Below are 18081 nucleotides of genomic sequence, written 5' to 3' on the forward strand. Positions count from 1 at the left end.
TGTTAATCTTCCGCCCTGTCTGCTGGACGTTTGAACTGCGAATTGTTTTACAAGTTGAAATTATATTACTAGTTTTTTGCTCATCAGTATTATGTTTGGAGCTTTCTGTGCTGCACCCAAATGACCATAAAAATCTATAATTACATGTTTTAAAACATAACCTTCTATGATTCTTTTTTCCTTGTCACTGAACGTGGAAGAGGAGATGAAAAGCATCCAATATAGCGTTTAATAATAGTGAAGTGAGAGCTGATTGGGCAGGACAATGTCTTAATATTGAAGCATAATGCTATATGTTTGGGGAAATTAGTTGAGTAGGTTTTGGGCAGACATTTTAACACTAAAACATTTATAGGAAACATTTTATTTTTCCTACTAGCCAAAACAACTTGTGCCTACGTTAAGTTGAGGGACAGAAGCAGATTCAGGAGGCTGATAACTGCCCCCCGATGCCTGCAAGGCACCATATTATAAATTGAGTAATTACATTATAGTTACAGTTATGCAATTACTTGTGTTTCAAAGGTACTTCAGATATCTGTACACATGGCTGAGAGAAAGAAAAAAAATCATACAAACATGCTTTTTTCTTCCTTCACAATTAATGCAAAAATCAACTGATTGCAATTCGTGTGCAGGCAGCAGCCAGACCGTGAACTTCAACAGGTAACAAACTGATGAGCAGTCAAGCCGCTCGTTTCTACCTGTTCGTGTTTCTAAAGCAGAATCTGTGGCGATCGCTTTAAAGTCTCTTTGCGCTGGTTTCCATCTTTGCTTTGTGTTGTCATGTTTGTGTTCACATGTAAAAACTAAAAGAAAGACAGTGTGTGTCCTCATTAGGATAGGGCTTTGCGTTGGTGTGTGGGACTGTAGCCACACATCAACACAAATAAAAATGTAAACTGCAAATATACATAGACAATAAAAAGAAAGCTCTGACTGCAGTTCCAAGGCCATAACTATTTAAAGTTTTTGAATTTTACCTTTAATTTAAGACGTTTAACAAAGCTACGGCAATAACTGTTTAGAAATTACAGCCATTTTTATGTGTAGCCCCTATTTTCACAGACTCAAAAGTAACTGCACAAACTAATATAATGTTTAAAAAACTATACTTTTCTTGATTCTTTCTAATACTTAGATGAAAATCTCTTTCGGGCAATGACTGCCTAAAGTCTAGAACTCAATGATGAGTTGCTGCTTGTTTGTGGGTCTCTCTGCATTCATTTTTGCATTTACTAAATGAAAAGCATGCTCTGCTGGGTTGAGATCAGGCGTCTTACTTGGTCGTTGGAGAATATCCCATTTCTTTGCCTTGAGAAACTCTTGGGTTGCTTTTGCAAAATTTGTGGGCCGTGAGATGCCATCTGATCAGTTTTGCAGCATTTCGCTGAATCTGAGCAGAGAGCCTTGTACACTTCACAATCCATCCTGCAACTTCTATCAGCAGTCACATCATCAATAAACACTAGTGGCCCGCTTTCTCTGGCAGTCATACATGCCCATACCATAAACTTTCATCCACCATGTTTGACAGATGATGTGGTATGCTTCAGCTCATAAGCTGTTTTTCTCCTTCTCCGTTACTTTTCTCTTCACATCATTCTGGTTGAAGCTAATCTTGGCTTCATCTATCCAAAGATTTTTTTTCGCTGTCGTGCAGACTCTTAGATGTTTTTTTGGGAAAAGTCTAATCTGACCTTCTTGTTTTTGAGTTTAATCAATAATTAATAGACATCTTTTGATTGTAGACTTTAATAATGATACACCTCCTCAAGAGTGTTCTTGACGTTGGTTAGTTGTTTTTCTAAATCACTGAAATGAATTTTTTTCCCCGTCATCTTCCACTTTGGCTGTCTTCTGTGGTCCTTCCAGCCTTTTGGTGTTGATGAGCTCGTCAGTGCATTCCTTCTTCTAAAAAAGTACCAAAATGTTGATTTAGCCACTCTCAAAGTTTTTGTTATCTTTCTTATAGGTTTATTTTGGTTTTTCGGCCTCATGATGGTCTCCTTCACTTGTGTCAACATCTCTCTGAGCCTCATATTGAGTGTTCAAGTGAACAGCAACCAAATGCAAATTTAACAGTGGGAGTCAACTCCAGATCATTTATCTTCTTAATTTGTCATGAAATAACAAGGGAACAGGCCATGAAACCGCTTGTCAGTCAGTCATCCAATGAACTGTTTAAATCCTAAACAGTTAATGCAATATTTTTGTGAAAGTCTACAATCATCAATCACATATTGATTGTTTGATTTCAAACAAACTGCGGCATTGGACGGAAGCATTTTTTAAAATAAAGAGTCAATGTCCAAACATTGAATGAAGTGAAGTGTAGTTATGTTTTATCTGAATCATCTACTTTAAGACAAATGGTCCATACCAAAGCCGGTGGTGCCGTAAAAGCGTGCAAATTCCAGCACAAACTCTATTTTTTTTTATAACTTCAGCTATCAGCGTTCACATGCCAGATTTCCGTGGGGTCATCTCTGTCAGATCATTATAGTGATAATAATAAGAGTCAGTCGGTCTTCCAACCTCCGGTTCACATTGGTCCAAAACCGCCCACTTAAATAAAAAGCAGTTTGCCCTCTCAGCTGATCTGTTTCATCAATATAAAATACAGAGATCATTAGAAAGCTAAGCTATATCACAGATCTTCCCGTGTGTGCAAATGTGCACGTCCGCTCACACAGTACATCCATCTGTTTGTGCATATGTAAGTTCATCTGCGCACAAACGTGTGAACGGTCATCTGTGTGTATGCTAAGTTGTGCGTGCGTAGGCGTAGGGGGAACCTGATCTGGTCTGTGTGGGAGGAACCAGTCCCCCCCTTTAGTATCCAGACAGACGGCCTGCTAGAGAGATCAGACTGTCAGACTAACTGGACCAGAAGTCATTAGGACACGCTAGACACACAGAGCTTTTTCAAAGCTATTGCTTCCTTTTAAAAAGACAAAAAAAAAATACCCCAGCAGTAAGATTATCTACATTTCATCGGCTCATGATAGGACTAAGATCTTTAAGACATGCGGTGCTTTTCAGATCTTTTTCTCAGAAACCTATAAGCAGCAGGGACCACTTATTTTGAATCCGTGTCCTGAGATTTAGTCTTTTGTCATCCCGCGTTACGTTTTAGAAGAAAAAAACTCGTAGGGCATATCAAACAACTGTATTCTTTGGTATAAGCGATTATAGGCTTTGAAGCTATCTTTAATTCAGATTTTAATGAACTTTCAGACGACACGTTTCTCTCCTTCATCACCTTTGTGAGTTGTTTCTTTAAAGTGCGTGTCCTCTAAAAGACATCCATCTGGGGACATATTAACTCTAGAACTGGCTGTGAGTCCCCAGTAGTGATATAATTTGGGGGTGTTTGTAAGATCTGACACATGCACACACACAAAATAAATCAGCTTTGTTTTTCAGCACCATTTCCACTAAAAGCTGTTTTTTGGCAGTGGAAAGTGGCATTTGAATTTTTTGTTAGTTGTTTTCCTTCATCGGGCACTTGTCACATTGTAGGAAAAAGCTCAATAATTGGCACCTCAGTCGCAGAAACAGCTTGTTAGCGTTGTTAAAAAATAATTTGGGAACACCGAACTAGTGCAGCACAGCGGTTAGCCTCCATTAAAAGAACAGGCTCAATTTACATTTCTTTTAATGGTGGAAAATAGCTTAAGAAATTCTACTGTTATATGACTTTGGGACACCAGTGGCATTATAAGATTTTAATACTCTTCATGCAGGATAATATATCACCCAGATGATGCAACATTTTCAGGTAGCCATAACTTCTATCCTCTGACCTTGAAGATAATGTAGGAAAAATGTGTAGTAGTCACAGGAGAAAGAAAAAGATAAATTATTATTTTAAAAAAGAGAATATGCTCAAAAATGAAGGGCAGAATCTACATTTTCCATCACAGCAGTTGCCAGACTGGAGGAGATGCTGCATGAAGGTGATGGAGGACACAGAGTCAGAAACACTGGAAAAGGCAGCAGAAAAAATAAGAAAACAAGTAGATGATGTATGGATGCATCAATAAAAGGACAAGTTCAGAAGAATGTAGCTGGTGTGGGGCTAAGCACACTGGAAAGCCATCAATAACCAGACTCTGGGCAGTGGCACTCCAGGGAAAAGAGAGGAAGAGCAGAGGAGAAGAGAGAACAAGCATGTGGAAAGGTAAAGAAGAGGACAGCAAAGGGACAAAGGCAGATGTCCAAGTAGCCAACCTGCAGATTCAATTTTGCTCATTTTCCTCTCCCCTCTCCCTTTGCCTTGCCTTTTTCTTTCCTCCTTAAGCCTCTGTTGCCAACCTCATCTGCAACTTTAGTCAGTCTGAGCAACAGCAGCACCAACTAGAACCGAGTTCTCGAGAGAGAAAGAGAGCGTCGCAGGTGAATAAGGGTAATTAGGTTTATGTGAGCTATGGGATCAGACAGAGAGGAAGTTCCACTTAATTCTCTCCACCAGCCACAAAAGCATAATACAGCATTGATTTTAAAATATATCTGCAGCTCACCGGAAAGTCACGGTGGAAACTTCTACAACGTTTATTGGTTGGGACTGGCAAGAATTAGGAGAACATTTTAGAGTACAATCTGTTTAACATACCAGCAGCATATGAATGAAATTTAATCCCAGATATACAAACAATTTATTGCTCATCTTGAGTTAAGTTCAACTCTCAAAAATGATTATTAGAAATAACCAATGCCAACAATGTTCCAGCATATTTTTGTGATGTCATATAGCCAACGATTGTACCTCAAAACGATGCACATTGTTTGTCAAAAAAAAAGTCATATAGCCGTTAAATAACATAGTTTCATTATATAATGTTATGTCACATAAATATACATTTATACTTCAGTTTACACATTAATAACACACAGCTTTTCGGGAATACAAGTTTATGAGTGTGTTTTCAGATCATGTGCCGTAAGTTCTCAGAGTCACTGATACAGTCAAGAGTCTTTTATAAGTGGTATTAAGAGGTTCTTGGTGGTGTTGGTATGCATGTGAAAGCCATTTGAAAGTTCTCAAACTGTAAAAAAAAAATTTTTTTTAAAAAAAGGTCATTTAACAAAATGCAAACTTTAGTTAAAATGTTCCTGGAAAATCCTGGAAGTGCTGCAAGGAGTCCTTCAAAAGTCTTTGAGTCTGGTTAGTGTTCAAGTTGCAGTAATTTTAAAAATCGCTGTAAGCAAGTGATGAGCATTTTATCCACGTGGCTCGTGTCGTCGTTGTTAGCTCCTTATGGCGGTCTTCCTGTCTCTGTCTTTATTCTGCAAGAGACAGAAACAACATCTCACATCATTGACGGGTTCACTGAAATCAAACTGAAACAACAGTTTGGGTTTTGCTCTCATGAGTTAGAGCTGGAGAAAACTTAAACGGTAGGTGGAAAAAAGGCTAACTGCCATCGAACATTGATTCTTTATGGATGTTGTTGGTGTTTTTACTTGATATATTTCATAGATTTCTCAGGAGGGTGGCTTCAGAAAGTCTTCCCTCCTGTAAGTCGACTTTATCTGTCCAGTCTCACAAATATAAAAAACAATTTGAGGTAAGCTCAAAGAAACAAACTTCTTAATCGTCATTTCATGAAAATTTGCCAGTTTTGATCGAAGCTTTCTCTGGTTTCACTAACACAAGTATACTTTACGTTTAATGAATTTATTCAAACCATATTTCATCACAGAGGCTCTAAAGAAGCCCAGCAATTTTACAGTAAAAAAAAAAATCATAACAGGTAAAAAAGATGATTTTTTTAATGTAAACCATAAAAAATGCACTCAAAAATATATGGTTTCGTACTGGAATCACTGGCACAGCAAGTTCATGTGGTTTTAGATGTACTCTGTTTTTAGTTGATGGGAGAGTAAATTAGCCTTGACTGCGTGCAGCAAACTCACATAAACACATTCTGTAATGTAGCACACAACATTAATTGTGGTGGCAGAGAGAAATGAGCTTTTCTTTAATACTATTACAGCCTGCAGATTGACATCATGAGCTGGTTCATGACAGCAGAGCATGATGATATGCTTCTCATTTATCTGTGGTATCAGAGCAGGAGGCCCTGATTTCCTGGCTGGTTGGGAGACCTTCGCTATCTGGCCAGGAAAATAACATCACTTTTTCCCTCTTCACCTAACCTCTTCTCAGCTCACTTGGGCCATCTACCACTGGCTTTTCAGGCAACAGTCAAGGGATTTTATTGAACACACCACTGAGTGATATGCAACACATATCATCCATGCTTTTGTAAAAAAAAAAATTTAAAAAGGAGAAAAAAGACGGATGTTTTAAGGATTAACTCATAGCTGACAACGGATCTTTGTTATTTAATTCTTCAGCTGAAGAATAAGGCTACCATTATCCCATATGCTAATATAAGCACTCATGTCCTCTCCTGACTTTTCTCTACCCCCTCTCATATCATCTCAACTAACCCTCTCTGCCTCCCACTTTCCTTTCCTCTCATCACGCCGAACACCTGTTACACATTTCCTCTCAGACGGCGCACAAGGTGTAGGTGTTTGGAAAAATCCGTTTGCCTGAGATCAACATAGGTGGGTTGGTGGTTGGAAGGGTATCAGGCGGTAATCAAAGAATGAGATCATAAGACTTGGACAGGAATTGGTACTCCCACTGACGGAGGTAAGTGAGTGTGAGGAGACGCAGAAACTGTTGTTGTCAATCCTTCCTCCAGCTGGATCAGCAGAGGATCATTAGATTACACTGCAATTGAACCATTACCGTTGCTAGACATGAATCATTACCACTGTGTTACTGGCTGCGAGTGCAAGTATGAGCAACACCAGCGGTATAATTTAGTATGTAGTAGCCACGCTTAAAAGCAGCTACTTCATGTGACCAAATGTGTCTTATTTGTTCTTCTGTTGTCCTGTTTTCAAAACTAAGTAGATAGTAGATGAGATATTACTAGCATAAGGAAATATAAGAACATCAATCAGCACATGTAGGGTTTCCTCATTTTAAAGATCATAGAGGTCTTTCAGCATTAATCCTAATGCAAATAAGCATATGTTTACCACCATTTATACTCTCAGTTGCCTTCTGGATTGTTTGTACCATAAATAAATAAGAGGCACTTATATCATATTAAGAGTTTCTTATGACCCAAAGACAAAACGAGTGGGAGAAAAGGACAGAAAATCCTTATTTTGTTGGTGTCCGTGGATCCCATCTGTAGATTTGCTCTTTTTTGCTGAAGAGCGCAGTTTTATAATTTATAGTAAATCTCTTGGCTGTGATTCGTGGAGCGCTGGGGGATCCCCCCACATTAAGAACCCTTGCTTCAGGCACAAATCCATTCCTAGTACAACTGAAGAGTCTTGATATGATCACCGTAAAAGATTACACAAGACTAATGATCTGCCTCAAATTATCTGTCAGTTTAACCATCTGACATGACATCTAGTCTTGCTCAGATGTCTATTTTGTGTCACTTACAGCCTGGAAAAACCTCGGCTTCATTGACGCTGTGATCTCATTGTGCTTGTTCCCTTTCACAAACCATCAAAACCATCAGTTGGAAGACAAAAACGCAGCCATGCTCCTGGGTGTTTGTTGGAAAGCAACGGGGAAAATTAAAGGCATTTGTCAGTGGAAGGAAAAGTACTTGAGGCAGTTTAGAGTTAAAGTGGGTACGTGAGAAATTTCACTTGAAACCTGTGTGTGACAATTGGATGATTTCCCAAATTACATCAAATTGCAGCGGAATCGGTAGGAATCAGCCCACGTCTCATTGTTAGTGCTCCGTGACAGTTTAGAGGCACAGCTGTAGCTGGTGTAGGCGGTTCAGCTGGAGTGAAGCCGGTTCAGTCAAAACAGAAGGTGGAGGGGATTTGGGGAGGGGGGCTTTAAGGCCGGCCTGGTAGTCAAAACAATCTCCTGAAGACTAATAGGGCATGCTCGGATGACATCTCTGCTCTCTCTTTTCTCTTTCCAAACAGGCTCGCGCGCACACACACATACCGCTGTCTTCCCAGGAGGCCGATTTGTCTGACATTAATATGATTACCTGCTGATGTTTACTTTAGATATGATATGATGATACTACCAAACTTGAACAATATTTTTGGACCAACAAGGAGAAAGCAGCCTGTCTTAACCCTAATGTGAAGACAGTAAACACTGTCTTCACAGCATCTTATCAAGTCCACAAATTCAGTCTTTAGTATTGTTTTTCCGAAACCCAATCCTGCCGTTCCTTCACCTATAACTGGATTTTCCATTCTCTTTTTTTCCTGTGTTAAGCTGTTCTGTCAAATACAAACATCTAATTTAGTTTCTGGCTGCACGAGGACAGGAATGACTGGTTGGAAAAAATAATTTCTACTTGGGCACTGGCCCGCAATCGTATAAGGAGATTGGTATTTAACCATGAAATGAAAACTGGTAATATCCTTTCAGTTTAGCGAGTGAAAGTATGTGTATGCGTCAGGGCCTCTGGTGGCTTATAGAAGCTGTAATTTCCCCCATAAATGATCATTAATTGATAAATAAAACATAAGAGACTTCAATTGAGTGAAATAAAACACAAAATAAGGCCCCAGTCTGCCACTACGTGACTTGGACACATCACAAATTCATGTTCATTGCAGCTTTGCCAGTAAGCATGGCTCTTGATTAATCTTAGATTGCCTAATTAGATGCTGCTTGCACCAGGCAGCCACACATGTACTTTATTTTCCCCAGCATTTTAAAAATCTGTTTTAATGACTCCATAACAAGCCAGACTTCATTTTCACTAGTCTCAGATGACTTAATTTTGCTACATTATGCACTAACCAGCGCTTGATCATCAGTGCTAAGATGTAGACCCTAAAAAAACCAGTATGTCATTAGCTTCAGTACATATTGTTTCAAGAAACAGCATAAATCCTGCTTTGTCGCTGTGTTTCTCTAAAGCCTGGCTCGACTTTCTGTATTTTTGCTTTAATTTTCTGGGTGAGCGGCCCTTTCCCCAAAGACCGAATGGCTACAGAATGATAGTTTTGCTAATAGATTTTGTTAGTTATCTGACCCGGCTTCTTCTGCTGGTGTTAAATTAGGATTTAACCGTTTCCATCTGTGCTGAAAATATACAGACAGGTCCACGCTCGAGGGCACACACTCTTACACAAACTCACACACACCGAGCGTGGCTGAGAATACATTTAGACGCTGCCATCAGCGTGTTAGCTGCCTTCGATGCACCTCATTAGCATAGCGAAGCTCTTGCTCACGAGGCACGAAAAACATTCCCTCCAACTCAACGCTAGCATTATCAGCAAATGAGGGCAATTTAGTTTTCATCTATGACGTTCTACCGAGACGTCGACTCCGTGCACAAAAGTGACGCAATGCTTTTTTCCAGTGAAAACAGACTAATATCCAAATAACTGCAAAAACCGCAGTCATTAGCGCGGCCCCGCACATGTCCTATGCATGCATTTAAGCCCTCTTTAGGCCCATGGTTCATTTGATCTCTATAAAGAAGCAAAGTGTAGTTTGAGCACAGCCTAAAAACCAACTGTCCAAACTGGAGGATAAATAGCTAAGTTGATTATCCCGCTGAGTCGTTGGCTATTTCTCTTTCTCTCTCGCTCTACTTCTCCATCTCTGTTTCCACAACTTCCTGCACACCATTAGTTTAGAAAGTGTTGAAAACGCAGTCATGATCCAGAACTCCTTAACTAAGTAATCATATTTAAGACTTTTTTTCTCTCTTTTTTGCACGCTGTCTAGAAGTGGTGAACGGCTGTCTGGTTGGAAAGACTAGGAGGTAGGGTGAAATGCTTTTGATAAAAGTGTCTGAGTGCGGTGGTGTGCTGTGCGCCCACATGTGTGTGTATATATATGTGTGATTGGTGTGGGCGTGAGCGTAAGCAGGGAGGGCGTTTCACAGTGAGTGGTTTCCAGGCTCCTTTAACATCACCATCAAAGCCCAACGTCAATGTGTTTCTAATAGCAGCCGCTGAATTAAACACTGGCTGTATGGCCTCAGCAGAGGATAAATCATTTACAGAACAATTAGCTCATTTGTTGCTCCGCTCTGTGCTGCCAATGACTTCCAGACACAGAGAGCCAGCCAGTGTGTGTGTGTGTGTGTGTATCTGTCTGTGAGTGTGTTTGCAAGGTTGCTGCTTAAGACACATTAAAAAATTCACTCTAGATGTGTCACTCACATCCGTCTCATGCAAAAACAAATGCAAGTGGTCCTCGCCCTCACACCAGCAGAGAAGAGGTGTTTCCAGTTGCACAGTGAGATTTTAGTGCCCCCGTCTCTCCATCCACATACAAAAATCACCATGCGTAGTTGTGCTGCAGCCGAGATATAATTCAGAACCGTTTGCGATATCAAAGGCAGAATGCATTGTCTGCTTACGTTTGCTTTTTGATTTCCAGAAATTCCAAATAAATGACCTCCGTTGAGTGCGAGTAAAACTCTGGGCCGTGTCTTAAAATGCTTGTAAACGCATCTAAATTTAACCATTTCAAAAGAAGCGCTGGTCTATTTACACCAACCACACCATAAGCACCAGAGCAGTTATATTTTCACCAAATTTTTCTTTCATTTTTTTTTAAAAATTTTGTTTCCGAACATAAGATGTTGCTTTTAATTAATCAGACGAGCTTCTTCGAAATTCAAATGATGGAAAACGCTTGGGCACGTCACATCCAGCTAGAAAGGAGAATGCAGTGTGATTGCTCTTATTGGCAGACGAACTGTTATTTCTATTTACTTTAGCCCTTTGAATTGAATTAACCCGCTCTCTGTTTCGGGCCAAAAGAAATAGGCCACAGTTGAACGCTGCGGACTAGAGACAGATAGATTAGCACATTTTAAAAGATGTTTGTTTTGAATCACGTTTTGCATAAATTCAGATTGTAAAATAACTGCAGCAGACAACCACCTCAGCACTTTCACCATCACTGAAGGTGACCTCTACCAGATATTGACTTAAGACAATAAAGAGCTGATGATTATAAAATCTGCCACTGTGAGCTTCTCCTGTCACATGTTGAGTCCAGGCATCTGACAGTTGCACTGACAGCAAAGAGCCTTTGCACAGGATAGCTGCATCAATCAAGTAGACAGCACGGGGATTTGAGCCGTGCTCGGCTCACCTCAGTCGTCTGTCCTCAGTATTGTACATCTCATTTACAGATGTAGCCATCAAGCATGTCCCCCCCCTTTTTTAAATCCAAGTATCAAAGGCACCAGCATGCAAGAGCTGCTATCCACTTTGTCTTTGCCAAACTGCGTGTGCTCCACCCCTTACACATCAGATTTTTGCTGTGATATATATGAACATTCAAGGAGGTATTTGGCATCAAAACAAAAAAGATACTGAGAGTAAATTTCACAAAGTAGCTTTTCATGCTTCACCTGACACTTTAGGGCATCAAGAGAGAGATTTTGTTCTTTATGTTGGCATAAAAAATTAAAAATAGATACATTTTTTTTCCTGACAAGCCTCTACTAAACCTCTCGAATTTTTCAGACGACTTGAAGGTGGGTGAAAATTTTTAACCTAAAATCTGACAAAAAAAAAAAAAAGACCCGTCATTCATCAAACGGCTGACATTTGACGACGCAGCGATATTGAGAGGGTTTTAATCATGTTCTGTATCATTTTCAGGAAACTCACCGTAAATGAGTGAAATTCATTTTAAAGCTCCTTAAGACATGTGTATAAAGAACCGACACATAATGAAATCCCATCACTATTCCTCCGACTCTGTAAGATGTAAAGCGTAGCACTCCGTGTGCAGTAGTCATTACTAACAACACTGTTTGTTTTGAAACAGTTATACAGTATTCACACACATAATAAGAGGAAATGAGCGTATACTTTTCTCACTTTCGCCCTCTCCGACGCTGGAAAGAAGTGAACCTCAATGACCATAAAAACATACAAAGAGAGCACTCAGGACACAAAGTCTCATTTTACCTTCACAATCGTTTCCTCTCTGTAATCACCAGCACCGACTCTGCTCTTTAGCCCACTTAGACCCACTGTAGCCACTTTTCCAGAGAAAACGAAATGCTCTCAGGTTCTGCCAATCAGAGGAGGCCAAATGAACCTCATTTTTCTCCTAAAATATATTTTAGATAACTGCATCAATTTACACACACACACACACACACACACACACACACACACACACACACACACACACACACACACACACACACACACACACACACACACACCAGGCTGCTGCCCCCGCGACCCGGCCTCGGATAAAGCGGATGAAGATGGATGGATGGATGGATGGATGCATCAATTTAATTTGGAAATCGCACAATAAACATTCAGCGTGGATACATGAGCCTCTTTGCACTGCGTGTGCCGATATGATGGCGAGGAGGAGCACTGGAGCCTGGTGGAGTGATATTATTATGACTCCACCGGGCCTTTGTTGAAGGGTCCAGCTAACAAGTCCTGTTCTTGTATCCAAAGCCCAGCTCAGCTTATTCCTGTGTGCCAATACAGCTTAACTTTAAACATAGCCACACAGTGTATGCTGTACTTGTACCCACACAACATCCTGCTGCTAACCGTCTAACTAACCAAGTGAAGATTAATCCACCACTGAAATTAGACCAAGAAAGTGCACCATTTAACATTTTTTACTGGTTGTATGCAGTAAAAGAAAATGCAATATAGAGTAAAAAAAAAAAGACCTTCACATTGTGATACTGATAAGCTACTAAATTCACTTTAAGCAGAACTGCAAAGACATTATAGTTGTTTGTGTGTGATTCATAAAACTGTTTGCATAAACCAAAACTAAGCAACCATTTCTACACCCTTGTGCTAACTCATCTTCTGTCTTCTCGCTTGCGATTCTTCTGGATTCGTTTGGGGAAGTCAGCCAAGTACGCTTGATGCAACGTACACAGCACACAGGGGAGAATAATGAGACTTTTCATTGAGCTACCGGGAAACATCATAACGTGACTGACAGTGTGTAACACAGAGTAAGCTGAAGTGTCTGCGCTCGAGTGTTTTGACATGAGAAATAGTTTTCTACCCAGCATGCATTTACAGGTCAGTCATGCAACCACAGCAGCGAGCTGACAGCAGCAGATAGTATTACAAAGCTCCTACTGGCAGCTCTGACCTCCATCAGGTCGATCGATATGCACAAAGGTGGTGGTGGTGGTGTTTGAGGGGAGCCGGGGTGCACATGTTGAAGGTGAAGAAATGAAACAGAATGAGATGTTTGCGAGGACAAAGGAGGAAGTGAAGGAGGAAGTGAAGGAGTCAGCGAGGACAGACAGGTTAAAAAAGAAGGGACGGGGTACAGGTTTCAGGCGAGTTATCTGCGAGCTGAGGACGTCTGGGTTTGGACGCTCAGGACGTCTAGTTTTTCACTCGCAGAAGTTTGGAGGGGTGGGGGGGACACTAAGACTGCTGAGTCTCAGGTTATCCCCCAGCTAAAGGGTCTCTGGGTTGAGACACTGAGGAGGGTATTAGCTTTCACACACTGCTGGGGTAACGGCGGAGTCTGCCAGATGTCAGCCCCTTACCCATAAATCCTGCTAAATGGGCGGCAGCTATGGGCTGGGGGGGGGGGGGGGGGGGGGGGGGGGGGGGGAAGTCAACTCTTTATCATTTTCTGTAGCATTTGTCAAAATCAGAACTGGGGTCATATATATTTAACTTCACTCAGCTGATCCCTCATTTTCTGTATTTTCTCATCAAGCTGATGATTTTCGTCTGCGAGAGTGGCTTTGATTATGTTAATTTCCCGCAATGACTCAATCAAATATGAGCAGAAACAGGTTCGCCCTAAGGTGTAGCTTATCCATTTTAATAGTTGTAGAGAAATGTAGATTTTTATCAAGATTATTGACAAAAGTGGAGAAGAAAAGTTGGTTGTTTTGGTTTTTTTGCTCTAAAATGTTATCGATTCTCCACCTACATTTTGTCCTGTGACTGTGACTTTCACTGGAACAAAGTAATTGCCAGTTACCAATTTGTATCTCTCAGGTCAATCTCGAGAAGTTATGATTAAAACCTTCTCGTATTCGGGCTGACGTCAATGCATTCTTGAAATTATACGCATGGTTTTGGACGGATTTCACGGGCTCCTGGTCATAAATCTCAGTCACTGCATAAATACCCTTGTAAACTCTAAATTCATATTTTTTAAAAAGAGAGCACAAACAACACCATAGATGGGTTTAGACACAACACTCGTACACATTTAGTCTGGAAAAAGCCTGCGTGCTGTTTGAACCCAGCTCTCGGAGAGAAAAACAACCACTGCTGTGGACTGTAATGCTCAGAGATTTTCAGAAACCACCTGCTTAATTAAAACTAACCCCCGATGATACAATAACACTGAGTCCTTTAAAAAGTGGTTTTGCTTTTACAGTCCCTCTGGGCCAATCTGGTTTATGGGCACATTCACTGATCTCAGGTCAGCTGTCCTAAACCACCACACAGTGTCTCTGACCGCACTGGTCTTCAGCTAAATCTCTATCATTTGTATTTTGGAAAATTTAACAAAGATAAATAAAGAAAACAAGACTTTTCTTTTTAACTTCCCGCCATTTAGTTTTAGAGGATTTTTAAGCAAAACGCACTTTTAACTTAATGTTTTCCCGGATTTCCCTCTTCTTCTTTAACTGACTGAGAGTTCGTTATCCGCTCACCATTTTCCTCTGGTTACTGAGGCAGAAGGTACAGATGTGCTTGGGCTGCGCTGATTGGTCGGATCCTCGGTTGGGGGAGGAGCTGACATGGAAAAACGGTGGTGAGGGAGCGTGGCAGGGCTGTCCGTCATGAAGCCCTTCACCCAGGAGCAGCACGTTACCCAGATGGCTTATGTAGCTGCTGGCCAAACGCAGCGTCTCGATCTTTGACAACTTCCTGCAATCATGAAAACAGTTGTGGTGTTGACAGAGGAAAAAAAGAAATTTGGAGGGTAACGTAAAGATATCTGCCTCATAGGATATGTTCAAACCTGCAAGAGAATGATGCTAGATGCTAGAATTTTTCTTCCCTGTTCGAGTTTGGAGAGTTTCAGATTAAAGGCCTAAATATAAAACCATCATTTATTTGGCTCTCCAGGTGGAAATCATTCTGTCCCTGTCTTATTTGTGCATGATGTCACAAAACAGTAACTCATGCAGGTCTTTACCTGTCTGCAGGCTCGGTGGGGATGAGTGTGCGCAGCGCTGTAAATGCTGTGTTGACAGAATTGGTGCGATCTCTCTCCCGCGCGTTGGCCGCGTTCCTCTGGCGATATTCCTTAGGTGGAGATGAGTCCGGGGGGACCAGTCTCGCGGCCATGCCCCCTACTTCTATCCCTCCGCCTCCTCCCCCGCACAGCTTCCTCTTCCTGTTCACCTTGATGTGAAAGGCAGATGGGGAAGACGAGGACAAGCGAAAGGCGGCGTTGGAGGAATTGCTGGTACGCTCCTCGGAGCCCGAGCCCTCGCTGCCGTTCTCGTCATCGTCTTCGGAGAGAAGGGCGATGTCGCCGTACAGGAAGCGGCCCGCGGGGGGTGCCGTGCGCAGCATGGCGAATGTCATCTTGGGCGCAACAGCGTGACAGTTACCGGTCAGTCTTGTGGGGGCTTCCTCAAGGCAAGGTTGAGCTGATGAAGCTTGTTGGCTGAAGCTGGCTGAAGGTGTCCACCAGAGATATTTCCCCCAAAACTTCTCTTCTTCACAAAATAAATTAAGCCAGGAGAATCGGATGTTTCCCTTGCGAGTCTAATTTGCCTCAACTTGTAATCTCCCCTTATTGAAGTTGATCCTAAAGCAGGTTAAGAGGTCACGACAACTTGACCTCAGAGCACTCGGGTCATGGACAGCTGCAGGTTCCAAGTCCTTCTTGTTCTTTCTGGATCTATTCACATGCACTTCACATCCCAAAGATCTGTGTCTCCTGCAGCTATCACTTCAAAATAAGAATCAAAAAATCAGTTTATACTTGCATGTTGAAGCAAAAATTGGTCTCGTTTCTCATTGCTTCTCTGCGCGTCTTTCTTTGCCCTTCGTTTCTATATTTGTCCGTTTCAATTCCAGGAACGACTCTGCGTCAGCCGCCTCACTCTCTCGTGCTCTCTGTCCTTTCTCCCTCTCTGTGTGTCTCTGCTCCACATGTGCCTGCAGTCTGAGTGTTTCCGTCTGTCTCTGGTCTTAAAGCCAGTGGGAGGGCAAAAGGACTGCACTGCTCCTCCCTCTGAGCACTGAGGGTCCCTTGGCTGCTCTCTAGAAGCAGGCCGGAGAGACCGGAGGCAAGAGGCAAACCATCCGCAGGAGTTTGTTTTGGCTGCATGCTGATATGTTCCAGGGGAAATCCACCCTAAAACAGATCTTGCATCACCCACGGGGCCCTCTAAAATTTAAGAAATACGGTCGATGTGTTGGATAAAATGCTGTCATGTGGCATTAGTAATAAAGCTGTTATCTTGGACGGTACAATCAGATGTCAGGTTGATCTATTTCTCTATATTTATTTTCTTTTTTCCACAGAAATGTGTCCAGAATCAAATTTACCAAACTGTCTTTTGAATAACGACTGAATATCTTAAAAGAATTTCTGTTGTGTTAACTTGTTTTCAGTTTCTCACGTGATATGTTCTTCCTGGTTTCTGTCATTAGTCTGACAGGGTGTTACACCCCTGAAAACAGGGGGAAAAGAATCACGAGAGTGATTATGACTTGTGTCTCTCATGCAGTAGTTTATTGCAGTGAAAATGAGCAGAAACGTTTCACATTCTGTACTGCTAAATGTCACATGGTGGAAGAAAAACACTAAATAATAAACCGAAATACTAAAGTGCTTACTATACATATACTTGAGCAGGTTTCCTAACAAAATGGCTGACAATCGCGGTGTTTTTAGCTCCTGCCGTTATCTTAATGGCCATTACACAGTACAAAACACAGCTCAAAACCGCCACGTATATGTGCACAAAACTGCAATGTAATGCTTTTAACGCTTACAAAACAATGAAGGATTACCTCTTAAATATCTTAACAGTGTACACATTGGAAATATATCAACTTTTAAACACTTTTACCTGAAAACAGGGGGAAAAGAATCACGAGAGTGATTATGACTTGCGTCTCTCATGCAGTAGTTTATTGCAGTGAGGAGAACGCGCGAAAGCCCCCTAGTGGAGAATAGAGACACTACTAATCGATCCCAGAAAAGGCTTACTAGCCGATCACTGATGTATAGATTGCAGTTCTCTTAAGTAACATGAAAGCCATTAATATAACATGAAAAATAATAAACTCTTAACCATTTTCTTACCATATTTACATTATTTTCGTCCTTATATCAACTGATATGAATTAGTATTAACTGAACAGTTTTATATGCAATAGTCATTCAACCTGTCACACTCTCCCCCACTCAAAAAATGTCGTCCCGACATTATACCAACAAGATGCTTTTCAGTCTATATTCTCTTGTAGTCAGGACATCAACAGTAGAGTGAACCAATGTCCTTAATTCTGTGGGTTTAACACCTGTTTCACCACAGTCCATCACTGGTGACTGAAGACAAAGTCTATAACCAGTCCATATGTGAGTCTTCACAAAGTCTATTGTCTATGGTTATAATCCACAGATGGGGAAAAGTTCATGTCTTTTTCTTGATGACAGTCTTTAAGTACAGTTCTCAAGTCATCAGTGGAAAAGTGTCAACTTACATTTGCTGGAGTCCATACAAACCAATGGGCTGGGTGCAGTATGACTGCACAGCTGGAAACCATGGAACCAGGCCCGGGTACACAGGAAGCAGTTGCGGTGCTGGCTGAACACTGTAGCAAGATGGGGTGCCCAGTTGGTCATACGTCATCCGTCTTGGCGGGTGTCTCTCTCGCTGTGGCCGCTGAGGTGTCTCCTCCTCAAGTCTCTCGAGTACCACAGGTGGAGGAGGGGCAGGTATGTCACCTGCAGCGGGCTCTGCCTCCTCACAAGTTGTCTCCACGGCAGCTGGGTCAGGCGCCTCCAGATGGTCTCCAGCAAGAGGCTCTGGTGTTGGTGCAAGAGCAGGGACTGAAGCTGCGGGCTGAGAC

The 18081-nt window shown here is 41.6% G+C and overlaps 2 protein-coding genes across 2 annotated transcripts in view; one reads left to right on the top strand and one right to left on the bottom strand.

The window, feature by feature from the left end:
• trak1a (trafficking protein, kinesin binding 1a) overlaps positions 1-18081 on the top strand; it is a 346028-nt gene that overhangs the window by 280222 nt on the left and 47725 nt on the right. The gene's annotated exons all lie outside the window — the stretch shown is intronic.
• Positions 4047-17084, bottom strand: scxa (scleraxis bHLH transcription factor a). Its single transcript, XM_085422426.1, has 3 exons — positions 15182-17084; positions 14694-14910; positions 4047-5292 (listed from the first exon to the last, which is right to left on the bottom strand). The coding sequence occupies exons 1-3, from the start codon at positions 15574-15576 to the stop codon at positions 5254-5256; spliced, it is 651 nt and encodes a 216-aa protein (XP_085278552.1). The 5' UTR covers positions 15577-17084; the 3' UTR covers positions 4047-5253.

Source organism: Rhamphochromis longiceps, linkage group LG11 (assembly GCF_057381845.1).
Source record: "Rhamphochromis longiceps isolate RC_006_pf linkage group LG11, R_longiceps_female_GT1.1, whole genome shotgun sequence".
In the NCBI taxonomy this organism is placed as follows: domain Eukaryota; kingdom Metazoa; phylum Chordata; class Actinopteri; order Cichliformes; family Cichlidae; genus Rhamphochromis; species Rhamphochromis longiceps.